At 42.5% G+C, this 23,589-nt stretch overlaps 3 protein-coding genes across 4 annotated transcripts in view; 1 reads left to right on the top strand and 2 right to left on the bottom strand.

The window, feature by feature from the left end:
- Positions 1–3,186: 3,186 nt before the first annotated feature.
- LOC136666023 (protein MAK16 homolog) lies at positions 3,187–6,684 on the top strand. Its single transcript, XM_066643978.1, has 4 exons — positions 3,187–3,244; positions 3,379–3,648; positions 5,680–5,784; positions 6,329–6,684. Exons 2-4 carry the CDS (start codon positions 3,454–3,456, stop codon positions 6,392–6,394), a joined length of 366 nt encoding a protein of 121 aa, XP_066500075.1. The 5' UTR covers positions 3,187–3,244; positions 3,379–3,453; the 3' UTR covers positions 6,395–6,684.
- Positions 6,685–11,192: 4,508 nt separating this feature from the next.
- tti2 (TELO2 interacting protein 2) lies at positions 11,193–16,806 on the bottom strand. 2 transcript variants are annotated; one of them, XM_066643966.1, is made up of 7 exons: positions 15,971–16,806; positions 15,359–15,545; positions 15,173–15,265; positions 13,695–13,879; positions 12,659–12,802; positions 12,412–12,568; positions 11,193–11,953 (listed from the first exon to the last, which is right to left on the bottom strand). In XM_066643966.1, the coding sequence occupies exons 1-7, from the start codon at positions 16,621–16,623 to the stop codon at positions 11,855–11,857; spliced, it is 1,518 nt and encodes a 505-aa protein (XP_066500063.1). In that variant the 5' UTR covers positions 16,624–16,806; the 3' UTR covers positions 11,193–11,854. The 2 variants fall into 2 exon arrangements, with proteins under 2 accessions (XP_066500063.1, XP_066500062.1); XM_066643965.1 differs by having other exon boundaries at positions 15,359–15,560.
- Positions 16,807–20,879: 4,073 nt separating this feature from the next.
- Positions 20,880–23,589, bottom strand: part of LOC136666229 (chromaffin granule amine transporter) — a 7,576-nt gene continuing 4,866 nt past the window's right edge. The window contains exons 4-9 of the mRNA XM_066644313.1: positions 22,943–23,021; positions 22,390–22,441; positions 22,033–22,096; positions 21,815–21,934; positions 21,269–21,402; positions 20,880–21,155 (exon numbers count right to left, since the gene is read on the bottom strand). Of these exons, the coding sequence (XP_066500410.1) occupies positions 21,048–21,155; positions 21,269–21,402; positions 21,815–21,934; positions 22,033–22,096; positions 22,390–22,441; positions 22,943–23,021 (557 nt within the window). The 3' untranslated portion in view covers positions 20,880–21,047. The remainder of the gene's footprint in view (positions 21,156–21,268; positions 21,403–21,814; positions 21,935–22,032; positions 22,097–22,389; positions 22,442–22,942; positions 23,022–23,589) is intronic.

Below are 23,589 nucleotides of genomic sequence, written 5' to 3' on the forward strand. Positions count from 1 at the left end.
TTCAGTCACAACGACGTATTTGTGGTAGATCAGCGTGTCAGGATGATGTTGGCTGGATTATTTGGTGGACCTTCTCAGTCAAACAAGACCCACTAACGTGATTAAACCTCTAGCATCTCTGCTGTGTCTGATCCTCTCAAAGCAGTTCAACACAGCGACACCACCTCAGTGTCACTGCAGCACTGAGAATGATACAAACACAAAGCATACCTTTGGGGTTACTGAGCATTAAAGGATTAGGTGAAAAGGGGCTAGCAAAGTATGCAGAGCAACATGTGGGTTACAGCCTGTAAAACCTCAACGTGTTGTTACTGATTGCTATTAGAGTGTAGAGAGAAATTCAAAAAACATTTTAAAATTAAAATAAATGACCTCCAGCTTGAAGCTAACAGGTAACATTTAATTATAATCGCAGAAAATATTTCAGATATTGATCTGAAACTCTGCTGTAGTCGTATTCTGTCAAATATATGTCAACAGGAACGCAAACAGCTGATTAAATTAGACGTAAACAAGTATTTTTGTTGTATTTATTTATTAGCATGTCAAGCTAAATCCTGCTAGTTCTCGCCTGTGGCGATAGGTGGCGGTATAAACAAGCTGTCTAATTATTTCACACAGAGGAAGAATGCTCCTCTAAAGGTACAGCAAAGAGACAGAGAGAGAAATAAAGTGAAGAGATGGAGCAGCTGACGGCGTTTGAGAGAGGGCAGATAGTCGGGGCTCTGTGTTCAGGAGCTTCAGTCGCGAAAACCGCAGAGTTATTAAACGTGTCCAAAGAAACGGTGAGTAAAGTGATGGCAGCCTACAGCAAACACGGAGCTCTGGAGCTGAGGAGGAGAAAACAGGAGAAACACAAACCACAACACAGCACAGTGAGTGACACACGAATAACTTTTAAAATACCAAAACTCACAAACTCCCGTTACAAATAGTTCTGTGATTATGTCATCTATGTCATATCATGAATGACAATGGTTTAAATAAATGGCATTAAAGGAACACTACGTAATATTTCTTCCATAAAATTACAGCTTCAAAATCACTGTGATGCTCCCCAGACCTGTAACAGAGAGAATGGAGACTCTCCCTGTTGTTTCAGTGCTGTTAATAAATAAATAAATAAATAATAATAATAATATAAAAGAGAATTACATGGGGGGCGGAGCCTCAGAAGCAATAAACAAAAACTTTGCATTGTGTTCCTTTAAATATCACACTCAATTTTTACTTTTTAAACAGATTCAGTAGGTTCTCAGATGTTTGGTGTTTTGTTGTTATTCAGCGTGGAGAGACCCCCCTTCACGCTCTCGATAAAGCTCTGTCTCTGGAGAAACAAGATGATGATGATATGTATGATGAGGTAAAATAACTGGTCATTTTTGTTCACTGTACGTTCCTTTAAAAGTGCATGATGTTTGTATATCATTTTAGAAAATCCATTTTATATATATATATATTTCTTTTATTTTACTATTATCCCCAAGGTCTAAAAGCATCCAAAGTGTCTTTGTCCTTTAAAGGGGCGATGAGTCGTTATAACAATCACAAACAACAATGTTTGTGAAAGTGATGTCCTGCTTTTATAATTTTACTCTGAAGGTGTACCTCACATGACGTAAAGAACTGAATTTCTTTGTAGTCCCTGTATAAACCCGTTTATGCTTCATAGAGTGGGTCTCCCACAGGGAGCAGACATAATTATAAAACTTTAAATGTGTTAAAAATTATAATAAACAGTAAATCTAAAAATATATCTTTTAATATGGGCCCTTTAAAATGGACAGATCTGATTTACTGTGAGATTGTGGCAGATTTTGAGGCGACTTTAATGTTGTACTCGATTTTGATTCTGATTCTCATTTGAATTTATACGTTATCAGACAATGTTTACAAAAATCTCTTTCCAAAAGTGTGAACTCTACTTCTTCACAGGATTTGATCGTCCGAAAGGTCCAGGACAATGACGACGACGACAGTTCCAGTGAGGAACAAAACTAGTTTGAAGAAATACAAAGACCATGAGAGCCCTGAGATTATGTTTTTGGGGGAAAAAAGCTGCAACAGCTTCCACAACAACGTCATTTAGTGACCACCAGCTCGTCACAGACTTTGGGCAGAATGCTCAGTGTGTGTCTCTCCATGACCCGACCAAACTGCTTTCTCTGTGTCTGTGGTGTCTTATGTGTGCAGCTCTGCAGCATGTTTCAGTCGGTGAAGATTCATAATCAGTGTTAATGATGATCGTCTGTGTCTTGTTTTGTTTAACGTTTTTAATAAACTGCTCAGTAAAAGGACGTTTTGAAGGAAGGGCTGCTGTTTTGATATAATTTAGTCTGATGTGTGAAAACAACTGAACAGAATTTCAGTAAACGAGAATACCACATGGTTTCAGTAGGGACGAGAGGATGAGGGGAGGAATTGAATTATGTTTGAGCTGTGAATAATGAACGAGGCGTTAATTGGGAATGAGCAAATGTCAATGAGGTGAGGAAGGCTCTAATTTAATCTCCTCAGGAACAGTAAGACAGCTATAAACTGTTATATACACCACAAGAGTGTCACTGCAGCACTGAGAAATATAAAAACACAAATTATACCTACTTTTGAGGGTCCTTAGCATTAAAGGACAGGGTGAAAGGGGGCTAACAAAGTATGCAGAGCAACATGTGGGCTACAGTCTGTGATTGTAGACCCTCAACTTGCCGTTACTGATTGCTAGGAGGATGTAGAGAATTTCAAATATTCTTTTAAAATAAATGACCTCCAGCTAAGTGACATTTAGTTATATTCACGGAAAATATTTTTGATTTTAATCTGAAACTCTGCTGTAGTCGTAGATGAGTTAAACAAATATGTTTGTTGTATTTATTTATTAGTGTGACCAGACGTCCTCTTTTACCCGGACATATCCTCTTTTTTAGACTTAAAAAAAATGTCCGGGCGGAATTTCACAAACGTCCGGCATTTTGTTTTTCTAGAGCTTACATAGACCTTCGAGAAGTTTCGTTCACAAACTAGTCCCGCCCTCCCCTACTCCGATTGGTTCGCTTGAGTGAGAAGGGGGCGTGGTGAAGTAGCCTAAAATCTTCTGATTGGACGGTCTGACTGTAGAGCTACCGTTATTGGTCGATAACCTCTGTAAACATTTAATTGGTCAGTCTGCACGTCAGTAGTCCTTGTTTACGTCAGGCAAAGCTCATGTACCCACCCTCATCTCGAGCAGCTATGCCGAAACGTAAATGTAAGCTCTCATTTTCACCATCTCAGATCTGGTCACCCTATATTTATTAAATATCAACATAAATGCTGCTAGTTCTTGTCTGTAGGCGATAGGTGGCGGTATAAACATCCATTTTACATTTTCCTTTCACACAGAGGAAGAATGCGCCTCTGAGCTACAGCAAAGAGAAGGAAAAGGGAGAGAGAAATAAACAGAAATAAAGTAAAGAGATGGAGCAGCTGACGGCGTTTGAGAGAGGGCAGATAGTCGGGGCTCTGTGTTCAGGAGCTTCAGTCGCGAAAACCGCAGAGTTATTAAACGTGTCCAAAGAAACGGTGAGTAAAGTGATGGCAGCCTACAGCAAACACGGAGCTCTGGAGCTGAGGAGGAGAAAACAGGAGAAACACAAACCACAACACAGCACAGTGAGTGACACACGAAAACGTTTTAATACAATAATAATAACAATAATAACACATCGGTACCTCTGCTTCCCTCTTTTTACTTTATTCTCTTAAACGAATTGGAATATTGTTTATTAAAATGTATTACTGTTGGGACATGTTCATCTACATCTCTGTGCTACTCACTTTTATCATTTTTACGTGGTTACACTAAAGATTGCTAATTAATATCATTTATTAAGAAGTTACATATATTTTTCTAACAATAAAAATTTCCTAGTAATATTTTTTTTAAATCTACACAAAAGCCATATATATATTTCATGTACAAATATGTGAGATTTACCTCAATATTTTGAATGTGTGACTATGAATATTTGGATACTTTTCCACTTATGTGTATCTACTACATTTAATATACAGTTGGACCAGGTTGGATCACAGTAACAACAAGGTAGATGTGTCTAACAGAGCGGACAGTGAGAGGACACAGGTTTTAAAAATTCCAGCAGCACTTCTGTGTCTGATCCACTCACACCACTGCAACACTGAGAAATGATTCACCAGGTCTTACCTGCTCTGTGGTGGTCCTGCAATAGTCCTGACCATTGGAGAACAGGGTGAAATTGTGCAGAACAACAGAGTTCTCCTGAATGGACAGTGACTGTAGAAAAAATGAGGATATTCAAATGTTTGGGCTGATCTTTTTATTTCGCAGTAAAGAAAATATATAGACGTCATATTTTGTCCTTTTGGGGCGGCACGGTGGCGCAGCAGGTAGGTGTCGCAGTCACACAGCTCCAGGGGCCTGGAGGTTGTGGGTTCGATTCCCGCTCCGGGTGACTGTCTGTGAGGAGTTGGTGTGTTCTCCCCGTGTCCGCGTGGGTTTTCTCCGGGTGCTCCGGTTTCCTCCCACAGTCCAAAAACACACGTTGCAGGTGGATTGGCGACTCGAAAGTGTCCGTAGGTGTGAGTGTGTGAGTGAATGTGTGTGTGTCTGTGTTGCCCTGTGAAGGACTGGCGTCCCCTCCAGGGTGTATTCCCGCCTTGCGCCCAATGATTCCAGGTAGGCTCTGGACCCCCCGCGACCCTAAATTGGATAAGCGGTTACAGATAATGGATGGATGGATGGATTTTGTCCTTTTGTATTAACTAGGGTCAAAATACATTACACACCGCTCTGTGATTGAATTAAGAGCTTTTTGTTAGTTGTATCATCTGTGTAATATCTTGAATGAAAATGATTTATCTAAATAGCATAAAATATCACACTACAAAGGACTTTCTTAGAAAAATGTTTTTGGACTCACTTCATATATTAATATTGCTCCTAACTCCGACCGTCCCCTATTTCCGGCCACTGCCGTATATGGTGCAATTCCGCTCTCTCTCCGCCAATCGCAGTGGGTAAAACAATAAAACGTAAGTTCACGTCTTAGTAGGGCATTTAAACATCAGTCTTGCAAAAAATCACATATCTAAACAATATTTAAGTGTCTCTAACAGCTTTGTAATTCTTTGTGTGTAAAACTGCATGTGGAACACAACACATTTCCATTTCACGACAGATATTTCCCTCAGTGTAAAAGTTAGCTTAGCGGTTAGCTTCCTTTTCTCTGAGGGGAAAATCTACCGCCATTGTAATCCTTACAGGTAGAGTACGGATACCAACACAGGACAAACGTAAGCTCATTGTGAACCTCTCAAAACCACTGAATGTGGTAGTAACTGTCTCGTTTGACTGTCACAAGCAGGGGAGGTGGCTGAAGTTAGGGGGGGCTAGTAATCTCAGCAGTATTAGCACCTACTTAAACAAAAAAACATCTTTATATAAAAACATATATTCTGTCAAAGTCAAACAGGTCTTGGACATTAATCTACACACATTTGACTCCTGAAAAACGTTTATTTGAGTGAGTAAAGTTCTTCTATTTATTTACAGTTAGCTAAGATTTCTGATATTTCATTTTCAAGTGGCTGGAACTTTGGGTCCCAACGCTAATTTCAACAGATTCAGTAGACTTCTTAGATGTTTTGTTTTGTGTTATTCAGCGTGGAGAGACACCCCTTCATGCTCTCGATAAAGCTCTGTCTCTGGAGAAGCAAGAAGAAGAAGAAGAAGAAGATGATGATGATGATGATGATATGGATGATGAGGTAAACGTTGTTGGTCATCTTAGTGTACTGTCCTATACAGTTCTTTAATATTTTATTTGTTCTGTGATTTCATGTGTGTGAACTAATAAACAAGTGATGTCATTTTAAAAGATCCATATGTTGTATATTTCTTTTATTTTACTATTGTCCCCGAAGTCTAAAAGTGTCCAAAGTGTCTTTATCAGAAACAACAAACAATGTTTGTGAAAGTGATGTCCTGCTTTTATAATTTTACTATGACCTCACATACTTCACATGACGTAAAGAATTGAATTACTTTGGAGTCCCACTATAAACCTGTTTATGCTTCATAGAGTGGGTCTCCCACATGGAGCAGCCATAATTATAAAACTTTAAATGGGTTAAAATTATAATTAAAAAGTAAATATAATATATCTTTTAATACAGGACCTTTAAAATGGACAGATCTGATTTACTGTGAGATTGTGGCAGATTTTGAGGCGACTTTAATGTTGTACTCAGTTTTGATTCTGATTCTCACACGAGTTTATACGTTCAAAAATGTGAACTCTACTTTTTACAGGATTTGATCGTCCGAAAGGTCCAGGAAAATGACCAAGACGACAGTTCCAGTGAGGAACAAAACTAGTTTGAAGAAATACAAGGAGCGTGAGAGCACTGAGATTATGTTTTGGGGGAAAAAAGCCGCAACAGCTTCCACAACAACGTCATTTAGTGACCACCAGCTCGTCACAGACTTTGGGCAGAATGCTCAGTGTGTGTCTCTCCATGACCCGACCAAACTGCTTTCTCTGTGTCTGTGGTGTCTTATGTGTGCAGCTCTGCAGCATGTTTCAGTCGGTGAAGATTCATAATCAGTGTTAATGATGATCGTCTGTGTCTTGTTTTGTTTAACGTTTTTAATAAACTGCTCAGTAAAAGGACGTTTTGAAGGATTCTTTATAATTAAGTCTGATGTGTGAAAACTGAATATAATTTCAGTAAACCAGAATACCACATGGTTTCAGTAGGGAGCAGGGGAGGAGTTGGAGTGCCATAATAGGAGCGTTAATAGGAGGGAATGAGCAGAAGTAAATGGGGTGAAGAAGGTGCTAATTTAATCTCCTCAGGAACAATAAGACTATCACAACAGAGCTGTGAACCCAATCAGGTTGTTTGGGTTTTATATAGTCTTTGTTAAATAGTAGTAAACCTGAAACCTAATTAAAAGCTGCTAACATTCTTCTTTATTTAACCAGAGACTAGTTTCCACCGTTAAAACACCTCTGTTTCCTTTCACCTCCATTGCTATCAATGCTGAGGGGATGTTTCAAAACTAAAAGTTGCTTATTTACAGTCCAAAACATGGCATTAGGGCTGAGTGCTATGACAGCGTTAAGGTTTAGAAAAAGTTGCCTGATTTTGCAAATTATGTCTATATACCAAAGAAAAGGCACATTTTTGTCCCATGTCTATTCAGTAAACAGCTAAAGAAACTAGCGTCAAGTTGCAGTGATACATACACCCCGAGAAGAACACACGTTTTTATTAGTCACATTCACTTAGTCGGTGGCACGGTGGTGCAGCAGGTAGTGTCACAGTAACACAGCTCCAGGTCCCTGGAGCTTGTGGGTTCAATTCCCACTCTGGGTGACTGTCTGTGAGGAGTGTGGTGTGTTCTCCCTGTGTTTGTGTGGGTTTCCTCCGGGTGACTGTCTGTGAGGAGTGTGGTGTGTTCTCTCTGTGTCTGTGTGGGTTTCCTCCGGGTGACTGTCTGTGAGGAGTGTGGTGTGTTCTCTCTGTGTCTGTGTGGGTTTCCTCCGGGTGACTGTCTGTGAGGAGTGTGGTGTGTTCTCTCTGTGTCTGCGTGGGTTTCCTCCGGGTAACTGTCTGTGAGGAGTGTGGTGTGTTCTCCCTGTGTCTGCGTGGGTTTCCTCCGGGTAACTGTCTGTGAGGAGTGTGGTGTGTTCTCCCTGTGTCTGTGTGGGTTTCCTCCGGGTGACTGTCAGTGAGGAGTGTGGTGTGTTCTCCCTGTGTCTGTGTGGGTTTCCTCTGGGTGGTCCTGTTTCCTCCCACGCTCCAAAAACACACGTTGGCTGTGGATTGGTGACTCAAAAGTGTGTGAGTGAATGTCTGAGTATTTTGACTTTATTGACTACCCCCATTGTGTCCAGCTCATATGCATAAGCTTTCAGAAAATATTTAAATACAGAGGAAATACACGCAGAGTATGTCTTGGTTCATTTCCGTATTGAATGAATGAGCCTTGTTACTGATACATAGTGGCCTGGGTGTAACAGATACGGTCACAAACCTATTATAAATATGGATACCGCATGTGGGGACCCACTCTATGGAGCAGAAAGTAGTTTGCTCAAGGCGGATAAAAGCAATGTATTCTGAGTATATATTCTGTATTCTGAGTATGGACGTTTTATAGGAAACACGAGACAGGGATAAATATCTCAGTTACAGTGTTGTTGTGTTGGGGGTAGAAGCTTTCAGTGTCCGGGAGCAGTGGCCTGTGGGGGTCAGCAGTGCGCAGCTGGACTCCGGGGGGAAAAGTGGAAGAAAAAACACAACAACAAAACGGAGAGACCATTTTAGCGGCATGAAGCAGCTGACGGAGTTCGAGCGGGGGCTGATCGTCGGGGCTCGAATGGCCGGGGCTTCGGTCACCAGAACCGCGGAGCTGCTGAGCGTCTCTCGGGGAACGGTGTCCAAAGTCCTGACGGCGTTCGCCAAATACGGACAGACCGCCTCGGCCAAGAGGAACTGCGGCCGCAAATCCAAGCTGTCGGACTCGGAGAGACAGGCACTCATCCGGATAGTGGCCGAAAAACACATAAACCAGACCTCAACCAGCAAAAAAACTACCACCTTCGACATCACAACGGAGCTGAACCAGAACCGCTGCGACCCGGTCTCCACCAGAACCGTCCGCCGGGAGCTCGGGAAGGTCCTGGACAGGTTGAAGCCGACCATGGTGAGTTTACTGGGTTGAATCTACTCTAAAATCAACAACCTTTTCCACATTAAATTCTCCGTTATCTACAAGTGCTAGCGATAGCTGCTACCTGTGGAAGACAATGTAACGGTCAAGCTCCTATTACCTTTTAAGGTGGAGCGGGGAAAACGAATAACAGCAGCACCAGGTTCTTCTAGCTTTCCTCTTTAGATACAACCTTTTTACATTTATTTGGTTTCGCAAACCTTCAACTACTCACTTTTAATTCCATCCTAAATTCTCCGTTAGGCATTAGTAGATAACTGACAGAATAGAATGTCATCTGTGCTAGCTACTGTTTCATTTAAGGTGGAACGAAAATTTAAAAAACACCCCAATCTCAGCCTCACCTCCTTTACAATTATTTATTTCAGCTTAGAAACATTTTAAGACTCGTTAATAGATTGTTCTAACAGGCGATCTGATGGAATTGACAGGAATTAAATAAAAGTTTGGTAAGAGACCCGAGGTCCCAGAAAATATCTACTGTACTGTTTAAGGTGGAATGGAAAATCTGAATAAGAAGCCACCTTCAGTTTTCTTCATTGTTGCGTATATACAACGGGTTTAATCCTTTAAAAGACCACCATTTTTAAGTTTTATTCCCTGTTCTCTCTATATATATATAATGTGTGTGTGTTTAAAGGTGAACAAGTTTAGTGTGACCAGACGTCCTCTTTTACCCGGACATGTCCTCTTTTTTTAGACTTAAAAAAAATGTCCGGCGGGAATTTTTCTTAGAATTTCGAGAAGTTTCTTTCACAAACTAGTCCCGCCCTCCCCTACTCCGATTGGTTCGCTTGAGTGAGAAGGGGGCGTGGTGAAGTAGCATAAAATCCTCTGATTGGACGGTCTGACTGTAGAGCTACCGTTATTGGTCGATAACCTTCTCTGTAAACATTTAATTGGTCAGTCTGCACCCCCCCCCCCCACCCCCGAGACGTGTCCTCTTTTTCACCATCTCATATCTGCTCACCCTACACTACGTAGTCTTTAACCTTAAAATCTGAATAATTTTCGTGAGAGAGATCGCTGCTACTCACTGCTATTGTCGTACTCAGCACTAGAGAAACTGCACTAGGTAACTTTGAAGGAGGGTAGGAAACCACAGGTGTGAACGTGTGAGTATGTGTAGTTATAGGTGTTATACCTGCTTATTAGATCTTACTGGAATATTCTCGTTACAGGTCCATTGTGGAGACCTCTGCAACTACCCCCTCCACGCTCTGGATAAGGCTCTGATTCTGGAGAAACAGCGAGAGCAAGAGGAGGAGGACGAGGAGATGGATGATGAGGTAAAACCTCAGCTATGTCATGTTGGTTTAGATGAAGTGGAAGTCTTGAAATGCTTGTTGTGAGGCTCAGATTATTCCCCCCGTCCTTCAGTGGTCAGAACCAACACAGAACTGGTATTATCAGGGTAGTGGATCAGTGTTGCAGTGCTAAGAATTATCTTGATCATGAAATAACTGTGAGAAAGGGGTTGAACAACGTATGCAAGCAACAGATGGACTCCACAGTGCTCGAATACGGTCTGTGGAGGGAATAAAATGAACGTTTGGGTTCACAGTGTAGTGTAACATCAGAAAACTAATCTAACTTCCCTCTTCACAGGATGTGAACATCCCAAAGACCTTTGAGGATGAGGGCTCCAGTCTCGACGAGAACTGATCACAGAGTAAAACATTCATGGTAATGCTTAAAGATTCCACTGAAAGGACCAGAGAGGAATAAACACACACACCTTCGCCCAAGGAGAGAGAGGCTTCGGGACAAAACCGGAACCGCTACAACATTCTGTAGCCTCCAGCGTTTTTACAGACTTTGAAGAACTATTTTTTTTCCGTGGTCCATCCATTTCAGTTTCCGTTTTCTTGGACATATTGTCTCTGGGATGCCTTTATTTTTATCCCAGTACGAGCAGCTTTCTCTGTGCCTCTGCTGCTGTTGAGAATGAGGGTCGTTTTATCTTTTTATGTGGTCGTTGAAGCTGATTCAGAAACGATTCTATTAAAAATATCCATTCCAAATGTCTTCACCGTGTTTTGCTTCTGTTCTCCGTTCTTATTTTGACTTTCTGAATGTTTCTTTGAGGCCACACAGAGGTCTCTTCAGAGCAGAAGTGCCTATGATTTGTTATTGAGGGGAAAAAGGTATTGCTTGTGGATGAAATAATTTTGAAGGTTTTTTTGTGCTTTTGTTACATTAATTGTTTCATTTTATGAGTTTCACTTGTTCGTGAACTAAACCAGAACCGCTACAACTCGGTCTCGGTGACCTCCGGCTCCTCAGACTTTTGCAAAGACTCGTTATTTCATGTCACACTCAAGACGAGGCAAAATCCAAAGTGTCACCCGGGAGATCATCGACTTGTGGTTGTTTCTTAATCTTTTCTGCATCAGTGTTGTCTTCATTGTGTTTGTCTGCATATGTTTTTAGTGGCCACGCTGATTAAAAATGGTGGTTATTATAATTATATATTGTGGATTCATTCAGTTTCTCATCACAGTGTAGATTTTAACCCCTAAGGTACATGTATAGAATTAAGATTATTAAGTGGAGTGTGCAGTACAGAGGTACAACACAAATTCCACTGTGCAGTGAACACAGTGGGCTAGTGAGTACACACACACACACACACACAAAATTAAAAGCAGCCTCTTCAGGGTCCAGGAAGCAGTTGGGGGTTATCTGCTTCGCTCAAGAGCACTTCAGACAGGAATGTTGAGGGAGGAGACAGCTCCCTTCCATCACTACCCCCACCCCCCATTTTCCTGCTGGTCCAGGGGAACAAGCCTGTTTCATTTATCTTTACACCACAGACACACTCCAGAGCTTTTTCACTTTAAACAGATCTGAAAAACATTGCTTTGCAGGACACTTTGACTCTTAAAACTTGTTTTCAAATCTCAATTTCTACATTGAATAATTCTTAATGTACCCTACAACTGCAATAAGTAGTTTAATTTATTCATAGGACAATTGATCAAGTTGTAAAAAAATATAAACATATTATTAAGGTCAATTAATAATTCATGACACTAAAGACACCTCAGAAGTCAGCAAAAGTCCAGGGCACTGTGTAGATCCGTCAAGACCTATTTAAACCTGTAGAGTGTTGTCCTGTGGTGCTATGATACTCTGTATACGTTTCAGCACACTGTCGGACACACAGCTACAGTCCACTTCGTTCAGTAAGACCTGAGGGAGAACAGGGTTAAAGAAGAGTAAGTCCGAGAGCAACAGAATCTTAAAGGCAGTTTTAACAGAAGCAATGTATTAACTCCCTGTATTAATTCCCAGTAACTGAGGACTTTAGGCTTCCTCTGGCATTTTTATCTCAAAGGTGGCTGTGACGGCACCCTCCCCCCATCACAGTGCTGGCTTGCTATCAGCTGACATGACAGATATAGACAGTTTGCATTCTCTTGTGATGTGCTAAACTGTTCTGTGGAGTTGCATCAGTGGCAGCTTGAAAAGAAACACTGGGCTACCTAAGAAGAAGCATATGTTTGCCTCCACATTGCTGAGGCCGGGCGTAGTGTGTGTGACTGGGGGAGATTCAGTGAAAGGGTGGAACTGCAGATAACTAATAATTTGGGGGATTAAACTGGGGATAAACACAAATAACAAATCAGAGCTACTTCGCTGAGACCTACCCTCAGTTGTCCCTGTGAGCAGTGGTCCAGCAGCAGCAGGCAATGAGTGGCTCTGGTCAGAAGCTCTTCTTTAACTTCAGGAGCCAGACTCTCTGATGAAACATCAACAAGGAACCTCAGCAAACTCTTAGTCATCGCACCCATCCTGCACTGCATCCTAGAGAGCCACACAGACAACACTAGTTGAAGTGAGCAAGTTGCTTTCGCTGATGCGTTCACATAATAACCTAGATAATAAGGTAATGACCTCGGCCAGGCAGTCTGTATGGTTCTTTCCAGGACCTCCAGAATGCTAAGCCTAGCTTTCTCTTCTGGACCGTCCGAAACCTCCAGGTATCCCACAATCACTCTCTCCAGCCGCTTCAGATGGCGGGCGATTCTTATCCCCACCCTAAAAGAGCAAAGCACAATTCCAACTAATAAACCAAATGAGAACACAGTAGAGCAGATTAAAGCCGGATTTCAAATACAGCCCTGTTACAGTCCTTTGTAGAATTTATATTGTAGCAAAAACCAAAGGAATAGGTCCAGAACGGTTTGTTAAAATGGACTGACATAAGTGTGCAGTAGTGCTTACAGTCGTCAAGAAACTGGCTGAGAAATAACCAGTTATAAAAAGTGGCAAACAAATATAGAATGTAATACAATCAATTACCCTCTTCACACCTGCTCTGAAATCCAGAAATGTTCCGGAGTTTACTCTGAGGGGTTTTATGTGTGAACGCGACCACCCTCAGTGTTTGTCTCTGGACTTTATCCTCCTCGCTCCGTGGTAAATAGTCCTGGTTAAGTCAGAGTCAGCGCAGAAAATGTTCCGGAGTTTCTCCTGCATGCACTGCACAGGCACTGCGCCACGGCTAAAGCTAGTTTGATTTCCCTTCACATCTCCAGACCCGATACTTTGGAGTTTCTCTAGGAATTCTCTGGAGTTGATGTTTGAAAGAGGCACGTGACCCAGGAGAAAACACTGAGACTTTTTCTAAAATGGGTGAGCATACTAGATTCAACTCGTCAGCAACAGAAATTGAGCATCTTTTAAAAAACGGCACGTCACACCACGTACCGACCCTCGCAGCTGAAATGCAGTGTAAATCTGCATTGGTTACAAAGAGGGAGTTCTGTTTTTACAGCGTCAGAGGTAAAAGTAGACATTACTAGTCATGCGTTTGGTTAAACACACAAATGTCATTCACATGTCAACTTTATGCAATGTATATTTGCTCTGAACATAAAACTGTACAAAAAAGTATGTTACAAGGCCTTGATATTGTTGCGGATCTTACTTTTCGATAAACAGAAGCAGGTTTCTGGCATAGATTCTGCGCAGGACCAGCTTGTGCTCCATTTCCATGTGAGTCAAAATGAGACGAAGAACATCATCGAAGCGGTTTGGTTTCTGATATAACTCTGTGTGGACAAGGGGCTTCTCAAGGACCAAGAGCAGATCTAGAAGACACGGCAGAACCACCTGCCACAAGATACAGATAGAAAATATGACTATTAAATGAGTATGTTTAAACTCCACTGAGGCACATTAACAAATACTTTTACAATTAGGTTACACTAATAAACAGCTGGGGCGGCACGGTGGTGCAGCAGGTAGGTGTCTCTGTCACAGCTCCAGGGACCTGGAAGTTGTGGGTTCGAGTCCCTGTCTGTGAGGAGTGTGGTGTGTTCTCTCTGTGTCTGCGTGCGTTTCCTCCAGGTGACTGTCTGTGAGGAGTGTGGTGTGTTCTCTCTGTGTCTGCATGGGTTTCCTCCGGGTGACTGTCTGTGAGGAGTGTGGTGTGTTCTCTCTGTGTCTGCGTGGGTTTCCTCTGGGTGACTGTCTGTAAGGAGTGTGGTGTGTTCTCTCTGTGTCTGCATGGGTTTCCTCCGGGTGACTGTCTGTGGAGTGTGGTGTGTTCTCCCTGTGTCTGCGTGGGTTTCCTCCGGGTGACTGTCTGTGAGGAGTGTGGTGTGTTCTCCCTGTGTCTGCGTGGGTTTCCTCCGGGTGACTGTCTGTTAGGAGTGTAGTGTGTTCTCCCTGTGTCTGCGTGGGTTTCCTCCGGGTGACTGTCTGTGAGGAGTGTGGTGTGTTCTCCCTGTGTCTGCGTGGGTTTCCTCCGGGTGACTGTCTGTGAGGAGTGTGGTGTGTTCTCTCTGTGTCTGCATGGGTTCCTCCGGGTGACTGTCTGTGAGGAGTGTGGTGTGTTTTCCCTGTGTCTGCGTGAGTTTCATCCGGATGACTGTCTGTGAGGAGTGTGGTGTGTTCTCCCTGTGTCTGTGTGGGTTTCCTCCGGGTGCTCCGGTTTCCTCCCATGCTCCAAAACACACATGTTGGTAGGAGATTTGATGACTCTAAAGTGTCCGTAGGTGTGAGTGTGTGAGTATGTGTTGCCCTGTGAAGGACTGGAGCCCACTCCAGGGTGTGTTCCTGCCTTGCACCCAGGCTCCGGACCCACCGCCGCCCTGAACTGGATAAGGGTTACAGACAATGAATGAATGAATAATAAAAAGTTTAGGAATGGACTACAACAATATATATTTTTATTAAACTGGTTATAAACTTACTAAATGTAATTAAACCATGTAAATAAAAAGGGCAGCATTAAAAATACCTGTCTGCATCACTAGATATTCATATCCCTTAGGTATCTATAATTATCTGGATGTACCCTAAATATCATATAGAATAAATCTAGCAAGGCATCGTGAATACAGCAATGGACCATCGTTTTTAGAGTAAATGCACTGTTTATTGTTTACACTGATGTGATACCTGTATTAGTGGGGCTTCAGATGTGTACAGGTGATTAAAGAGAGCCTGGTAGAGCACCTGAGCTCTGTTAAACTGTCTAAGATCTGCAGCAGGCTGGAGGAAAGAGAGAGAGAGACAGAGAGAAACTTTAATATATATTTTCAATATTGATATTGAATGAAATCTCTCCCGACTGACGTTACTCACCACATTAAGTACAATGTGATGAAGGCAGTGTACACCGAGTACTTTATTCTCTGTCCTGTAATCGTCAGATATCAGCAGAGAGGGAGGAAAGACCTTGTCCAAGTGGTCTGACAACCATGGACGTCCAACCTGCACCAGCACCCAAGAGAACACGTGCTTCACCGCCTCGTTTCGCTTCCAGTTTTCCCTAAAACACACACAACTGATCCATTTACAGTGTCAGCAGTTGTTGTATTGATAGGTGGTGATGTTGGATCTCAACCACCTGCCCAACATGTCATAAAGGTGCTGATGGGAGCTCCATCACTTCAGGGAACACAGCTTCACAACACAAACCTGAAGTGGTCCAGTGGGATGATAGGAACCAGATGTATGAAATGGGTTTAATAGTCCACCGACCAACAACATCACTGATGAAGGACTAGAGAATGACCCATACACACTGTGACTTTACATCTACAAGGTGCACCACCGAGGGTGGAGTGTCTCACAGAGTGGACACAGGGTTTAAAAACTCCAGCAGCTACTGCTGTGTCTGATCCACTCTGTGTTGAAACAAGCAGTGCATTGTAATGTTATGACAGATTAATGTAGATGATACACAGAACTCACTTTGTTAATTCTGGCAGTAGTTTCTCCAGAACTGGGCCCAGAATCCCGTCGTGTTCACCGTCATCTTTCCCACACAGCAGCTCCTGGACTGACCCACTCCCTGAGGCTGAAGCTGTGGATTTTAGCAGCTTTAAAGCACACTTTCTGGACGTCTCGTTGGTCCATGCCTGGCTCTGGAGGTGTGTAATGGAGAATATAGACAACAAAGGCCCCAGGTTGTGGATTAGAGACTTTGCTGTCCCTGCAGTAGCTGGATCTCCGGAGCCAATGGCTCCAATGAGCTGTTGGTTCAGTTCCAATAAAACCGTACACACTTCCTCGGCTTTGACGGGAATTTCCTCGTAGCTGCTGGCGGGTAAAGACCCACTTTCCGAGTCACAGAGGGGCAGTTCTGTGTATTTAATAAAACACGTGGTTAGATTCACATAAGCATTCCGCAATTCTGAGCTAGACCCCGGGAAAAGCCAGCTCCTCTCGGCGGTCCTTAACAGCTCCGCAGCGGCCGTCAACACACGCCTCTTCGGCGAGTGTTCAACCACAAACCTCTGGTGAATTTGGGACAAGACCCATATAACCGAAGATTTGGAGCAACCGTTAACGTCCTCAGACGCTTCCACGATGTTAAGATCACGGAAAACTCGAGTCACATCCATTTCTGTGGGTTCAGGGAGCGGTTTTAGCCATTAAACTTGACACTCATCTACTAACCTATCGAAGGAGTTAGGATAGTGGCTTTAAAGATGGATTTCTTAAGGATTTTAGCGTCTTTTTTGATGTTTAGTATGTAATTAGTAATAATAGTAAATAGCTTGCGGTCTAGACTCGCGTGCACGAATTCAGGCTCGATCCCAAATCTCTCTCTCCTCAATAAAAAGTGCACTACACACAGGAGTTTCTCGTTTTTCACTTGAAACGCTAGAGGGCGCCAGACAGAGTCCCCAATGAATTGAAGTGAATGGAACTCAGCTACAGAGCCCTGAGTGACCTCCAAGTGTGAACGACTAAATAATGCGTGGGAATTACTTAATAATGTGTGGAAATATTTGTAAGAATATATATTATTATCTATTTTTATGTCATTATATCACGCTCGACCTCTTTACAGTTTTGTTCTCATAGGAACATAGTTTCCTTTTATTTTTAAGTTGTTCACACACGTCTAAATTTGTTGAACCCTTTAGAGCGTCCCCTATCGTCTGACACAAAAATAACAAGCAGATTTCCCTCTTTAAGAGGTTCTCGACTTTTGAAGTCTGCACTACGTAGGGTGCATTGAGCCATTTGACACACAACCCACTGCGATGAAAGCGGTAACGCCGAAGACTGCTTAGTAAACAAAGCTCGTTTAAAGCTCTTATGAACAAAACCAACCCTCAGCGGAGTTAACTACGTGTTTATTGCAAATTGTTAACGTCGGGAATGTTTGCAGAATAGAAAATATTATAGAATATCAATAAATAAACAGTAAATTATTCTCTGGATACTTTCCGTGTGCAACGCTAAAATAAGTCACTGGAAACATGGGGCACACGTTAAAGGGTTCCGTTAATAACACTTCTCTTCACAAATTCTGTTGTAAAACAAAATGTATGAATTCAACTAAAGCTCCAGAATTTAACAGGTCAACGAAATTGTTCAACAGTCTCAAACCAAAATACTCTGAGCTGACAAAAGCTCGAATATCTGGCTCCAAAATGCAGTGTGATGCATTAAATGGCCAACAACCTTCATGTTATTTACAAAGCTTTTGTGTGGGGTTCTATATTTAACACGGTCACAAATCACTGTCACACAACGGTTTCCCAAACTCTCTTAATTTCTTTATTATTAACAGGTATTTGTATTTGTTTCCTTGTGTTGAGCCTCATTTTAAAATAAACTCAGCCTGAAAGGAACAAATATCAACAAAATAAATAGTAAATTATTCTCAGGATAGGTTTCGTGTGCAACGCTAAAATAAGTCACTGGAAACATGGGGCACACGTTAAAGGGTTCTATTAATAACACTTTTCTTCACAAATTCTGCTGTAAGACACAACGTATTAATTAAACTAAAGCTCCAGAATTTAACAGAACAACAGAATTGTTTAACAGTCTCAAACCAAAATACTCTGAACTGTTTCCCAAACTCTCTTAATTTCTTTATTATTAACTGGTATTTGCATACGTTTCCTTGTGTTGAGCCTCATTTAAAAATAAACTCAGCCCGAAAGCAACAAGAGACTTTTTATTAATCCCCTTGTGAAAACTAAGACATGGTGTTTGACTCGTATTGGTAAAGTTCCTTGCTCAATGGCTATTCAGCCGTGAACGTTAGGTGGAGAAAATTCCCTCTCTTTCAAGCACCATTCCCGGAGGCACTGAAATACTACGGTGATGTTTGGAACTTAAGTTTCCCTGCTCTAAAATGCAAGTTAAGAGTCCTCAGATATATCGAATTAATCACATATTCCACCATTATGAACAGATACTACAGTTGAGAAGTGATATATTCAGCTGAGATGGTGTCAAACTGGAGAATATCTGTAAATGTGTTATGGTTCTATGCGCAAGAACCCACAGACTCTATGAGCTAGGTAGGAAACTAGTCTTATAGATTTCTTTGATGTTTGCACTCTACATCAAATACTTACTTCAGGAAACTGGTGTAACATACAGTGTGGACTTCTAAGCAATGTGTGAGGTGTAATCTGTCACCATTCTACTGCATATGGATATATTTATTACTAGATAAAGCCAAAGGATGCCTTCCAGCCATGATGTCAAATGCCATCTGCTGAAGATGGTGATGATATGCAGCCATCTGGTGGGAGGTATGATGATGACATGGGGACACAGTGTATGATAATACCTCCATATCCACTGCACATTAATGAAAGGACTGGTTTCGTAAATATCGAAATGCTCTAAAATGACTTGAATTAAATGTTTCTACACTGACGTCCATTTAGAGTTAAGGCTATTTACTGAGGTACTGTTTTGAAGATGCATGTTTTTCTCCGGACCGTGACAATATCCGAGTATTTCCACATCTTGTCCCTTAAATTAATTATATTTGTAGTTACCAGCCCCCAGATTGGAACCGGCAAATGATCAGTCTTTCAGTCTGCGATGTATTTAAAGGGAAACTACACAAACTGCCCTTTCTGGAATAGTGGAGGTCTGTCAAACAGCTTTGGGAAGAGTAGGAGTGGTGTTTGTGATCGGGAACTAGTGACTCTACATCAGCACCTGACCTCACTAATGTTCTCATGGCTGAATGGCATCAAACCTTCACAACTAATCCCAGTGGAGTTGAACGGAGCTGAATTCCAGCACTCCAGAGATTGCAGTTCCACTTTCCTTAGCAGCCCAGTGCTAGGGGGCTTTGGGCTCTTGTTGCCCACCCTTGGCATTGCGATTTGTGGCCTCAAACCCTCAGTGCAGCTGTTCCAGGGCTTCCAGTTCCATGTTATGGTTTTCTATGGAGACTATACAAGCAAACATCCATCTGTTTGGGACCACAATGGTCCCATTTTACCCCGGTGAAGGGTTTGTGGAGAGGTGTGTGCCTCTGTGGCAGGGTTTACTCAGGTGTGAAGGCAAGACATTCATGTTTCCAAAGCCTTCATTCATTGACGGGGGATTGAAATGAACTATTGGAGCTGCATTGTAAACAGTGTTTATTTCCATCTGTCGTTCTTTTGTCCATCACTTCCTCTGTGTTATTACAGGGTGTAATATGTGTTTGATGTGTATCCACAGGAAGAGGTGCGTCACAGCTGGGCTGCTGTAATTTATTGACACACAGACACATGCAACAAAAAGCTTAGATTGAGAGGATATTGGATTTCAGCGTCAGATTTGAGGCATGCTTCACCGTGTGACTAGTTCATTTGCAGGAGAAGAAGCACTGGGTAAAGAGCCTCTGGTGAGAACATCAAGTGTTGAGCTTTGTTACGGTGTCGGTGTGGTTTTGTTTAGACACTAGAAGGTGTATCATGAGTGAAGTAAGCACTCAGTGCCATGGCTGAGCATTTCTGTTCTGAAAGTACTCTCTCAAAAACAGGGATTCCAACAGCCAGGGTTTCTTACATCACAGACCTATGGAACAGTCCCAGTAACTTATGTAAACAGTAAACGGAGGAGAGATATATTATCAGCGCTGAAATTCCCAGGGGCGGCACGGTGGTGCAGCAGATAGTGTCGCTGTCACACAGCTCCAGGGATCTGGAGGTTGTGGGTTTGATTCCTGCTCTGGGTGACTGTCGGTGAGGAGTGTGGTGTGTTCTCCCTGTGTCCGCGTGGGTTTCCTCCGGGTGACTGTCGGTGAGGAGTGTGGTGTGTTCTCCCTGTGTCTGTGTGGGTTTCCTCCAGGTGACTGTCTGTGAGGAGTGTGGTGTGTTCTCTCTGTGTCTGCGTGGGTTTCCTCCGGGTGACTGTCTGTGAGGAGTGTGGTGTGTTCTCTCTGTGTCTGCGTGGGTTTCCTCCGGGTGCTCCGGTTTCCTCCCACAGTCCAAAAACACACGTTGGTAGGTGGATTGGAGACTCAAAAGTGTCCGTAGGTGTGAGTGTGTGTGTTGCCATGTGAAGGACTGGCGCCCCCTCCAGGGTGTATTCCTGCCTTGCGCCCAATGATTCCAGGTAGGCTCTGGACCCACGGTGACCCTGAACTGGAAAAGGGCTTACAGATAATGACTGACTGAATGAATGAATGAATGAAATTCCCAGTTCATGAACACCTCATATGTGGCTGATAACGCCTGGGACACACCCTTTATGTGTAGAGTTAATTAGAGTGAGGAACGGGTTTCTGAAAACTGGAATTAAGGTCCAAAATCATAGTAAAACTACAACCAAACTGCTGGGTGCTGTTAATCAAAGTGTTTATTTGAGTCAAACCCATCCAGAAGCTGCAGCACATCATGACAACACCACTGTACACCACAGCGAACAGCCAGGAGAATTACCAACACTTATAAAAATGGGGTATAAAGGAACATTTTATCAACACAGTCAGGAACATTGTGTCTCTCTGTGTGTGTGTGTGTGTGTGTGTGTGTGAGTGTGTGTGTGTGTGAGTGTGTTTTGTTGTTTGTTACTCCTCTATGTCCACCTCACTGTCACTGCTCAGGGGGAATTCTCTGCAATGACCCTGTGTGTTGTAGGTCTTTATGGGCATGGGACACTCCTGGTTAATAATGGCCTGAGGAAACAGACACAGCACACACACACACACACACACACACAAACAGACACACACACATTATTATATATACATAAACCTTCAAAAGTACAAAAGCACAAGTCAGTTCTTACCATCTTCTCCTCCTGCACGGCTGGGTTTTTGAGGAAGAAGCACAGCGGCGCGTAAAGGATGTTGACGATGCCAATGATCACCATAAGATACGGGAAACCGATTGCTTTGACAATGGCTCCCCCGGTGGACGGACCTTAAACGCAGTCACAGTCAAAGGTCAAAATGAAAATGTCAGATTCTATGTTTAAACACTGACGTTTACAGAAAAACCTGCTCATGGGGGAACGTAGGCACTGACAGAGTTACTGTGTACCGCAAGTCGTTTAATCACAAGCTCAGTTTTAAAAGAATAATTAAGCTTTACCACTCAAAAGTAGCAGACAATATTGATAGAAGCGTTTATAGAACATTTTGAAAGTGCCTTGTAGTCTCTGAATGAACCTACAGTGTAGGTAGTCAGGTAGCTACAGTGTAGTCTCTGAATGATCCACAGAGTAGGTTCCCCATATGGGGGCAGCCATGTTTAAAATGACCCATCCAGGCCACTAGGTGTCAGTATAACGACTGTTGCATAGCATTACTTTATAATGGTTATGTATATGTACCTATAGCAAACCCCATACAAAGAGCCACATCCGCTATAGCGTACACACTCCCGTAAATAGAGGTGTGTCTGATGTCCACTAGGTAACCCATTATAGCCATCATGGACGAGTCCACCATTCCTACAGACACAAAGACACAAGTTTTAGTTCCAACTGTAACGGGTAAATCAGGATGCGTGTGGGGGCAGGGTCTGTTTTATCAGTACACTTATAGTTACCAATGGCAAACCCCAGTCCTCCGTTGGGTCCAATGAGGCCGTAGATGTTAGAGGCCAAAGGAACCTGTAAGACCAGGATATTCACTTTCATTTAATGGTCCCAAATCCCACATCAGTCTAATGGCAGACAAGTAGAATAATAAATGAGTTCTACACATCACATTATGAAATATATACCTTCAGAACCACATACTCAAGTCTAAATAGCACAAGGCTAACGATCAGAACAAATATCATGAATCGTTAGATGAATTAGCTTGAAAACTATAGAAGCAGCAGACTCCAGACTCAAGTGTAACGCTTGATTATGGATGAAACCACCTTTTAAACAAAGAGAAGACTGGGTGCTGTACTCACACAGATGAGACTGACGCCAACAATGAACATCCCAATCATGGAGCACAGCCACCTAGTGGAGGACAGAGTTACACACAGATTGTAGGTGAGGTACATATCACATCATCGACAACATTATCTCAACTATTTTGGAATCCTCTGATGCACGTTTTTGGACAGTGACAGTAGTTTCTACCTCTTTCTACTAGAGGAGGGCGGATCGACCCAAATATCGATAATTTCGATACCAACGCTGGAATTGGTATTGATCAATACTCGTGTAAAAAGATCGATACTCAAGCTTTTTTTCTCTCTCGCTAAAGTGTGTGTGACACACCACCGGGTATCGGTATCGATATCGGCGATACTGGCCTTGTATTTACTTGGTATCGGATCGATACCAAAATTCCCAGTATCGCCCACCTCTACTTTCTACACCTTTCTATTGTATTTGATGATTTTAGAGCAGTACAGTCCTTTTCTGACATTAGTTTTACATCATTGCCTTGACTTTTGATCATTTTTAGCTTCAAAAACACATTGAAAATGTAATGTATTCTGATGTACACCGTACCTGCCCATTTTGTTAGCAAGATGGCCAAAAAGGTTGGTCCCAATCAGGTAGGACACGCTGGCCGGTAGAAAGGCCACACCTGAAATATACCAGCACCTTCATCGTCAGTGAGCTTCAGTGATTCAGCGGCGATTGAGCTCAGATAAATCAATAAACCGAAGAGAGAACACACATTAAATCATTGTCTAATGCCATCAGCTACGTCAGGAACCTCTCAGCCTCCGTCTCCAGATATATCAGCCCTCCATCAGGCAACACAGCCACAAGAAAGATGCAATTAAAGCAATATCCTGCAGCATGGATGTCTCGCAGGATTGTGGCGATGTCTGGAGTCAAGACGTCTCCTCTCTTTAACCCACTGAACACCCTCAGGAGGTGAGCCCACACTTCACATAGTGTTCTCTCATAATAACTACTGAATAATGAATAATAAATGAATAAAGTCTCATATATTTGTTATACATAATATAAATATGTGCTGGGTGCATATCAGGCATCAAATCAACTTAAAAGGCAGAAAGGTGGATTTGAAAATATTACCCACGCAGACACAGAGAGAACACACCACACTCCTCACAGACAGTCACCCGGAGGAAACCCACGCAGACACAGAGAGAACACACCACACTCCTCACAGACAGTCACCA

The sequence above is a fragment of the Hoplias malabaricus genome, chromosome 14, assembly GCF_029633855.1.
Source record: "Hoplias malabaricus isolate fHopMal1 chromosome 14, fHopMal1.hap1, whole genome shotgun sequence".
In the NCBI taxonomy this organism is placed as follows: domain Eukaryota; kingdom Metazoa; phylum Chordata; class Actinopteri; order Characiformes; family Erythrinidae; genus Hoplias; species Hoplias malabaricus.

Coding starts and splice junctions, on each gene's coding strand:
- tti2 (XM_066643965.1), bottom strand. CDS start 16,623: ATGGATGTGACTCGAGTTTTCCGTGATCTTAACATCGTGGAAGCGTCT. Junction 15,266..15,358: donor ATCACATTGTACTTAATGTG/GTGAGTAACGTC, acceptor TCTTTCCTCCAG/CCTGCTGCAGATCTTAGACA. Junction 12,569..12,658: donor ATACAGACTGCCTGGCCGAG/GTCATTACCTTA, acceptor GTGGCTCTCTAG/GATGCAGTGCAGGATGGGTG.
- LOC136666023 (XM_066643978.1), top strand. CDS start 3,454: ATGGAGCAGCTGACGGCGTTTGAGAGAGGGCAGATAGTCGGGGCTCTG. Junction 3,649..5,679: donor ACAAACCACAACACAGCACA/GTGAGTGACACA, acceptor TGTGTTATTCAG/CGTGGAGAGACACCCCTTCA. Junction 5,785..6,328: donor ATGATGATATGGATGATGAG/GTAAACGTTGTT, acceptor TACTTTTTACAG/GATTTGATCGTCCGAAAGGT.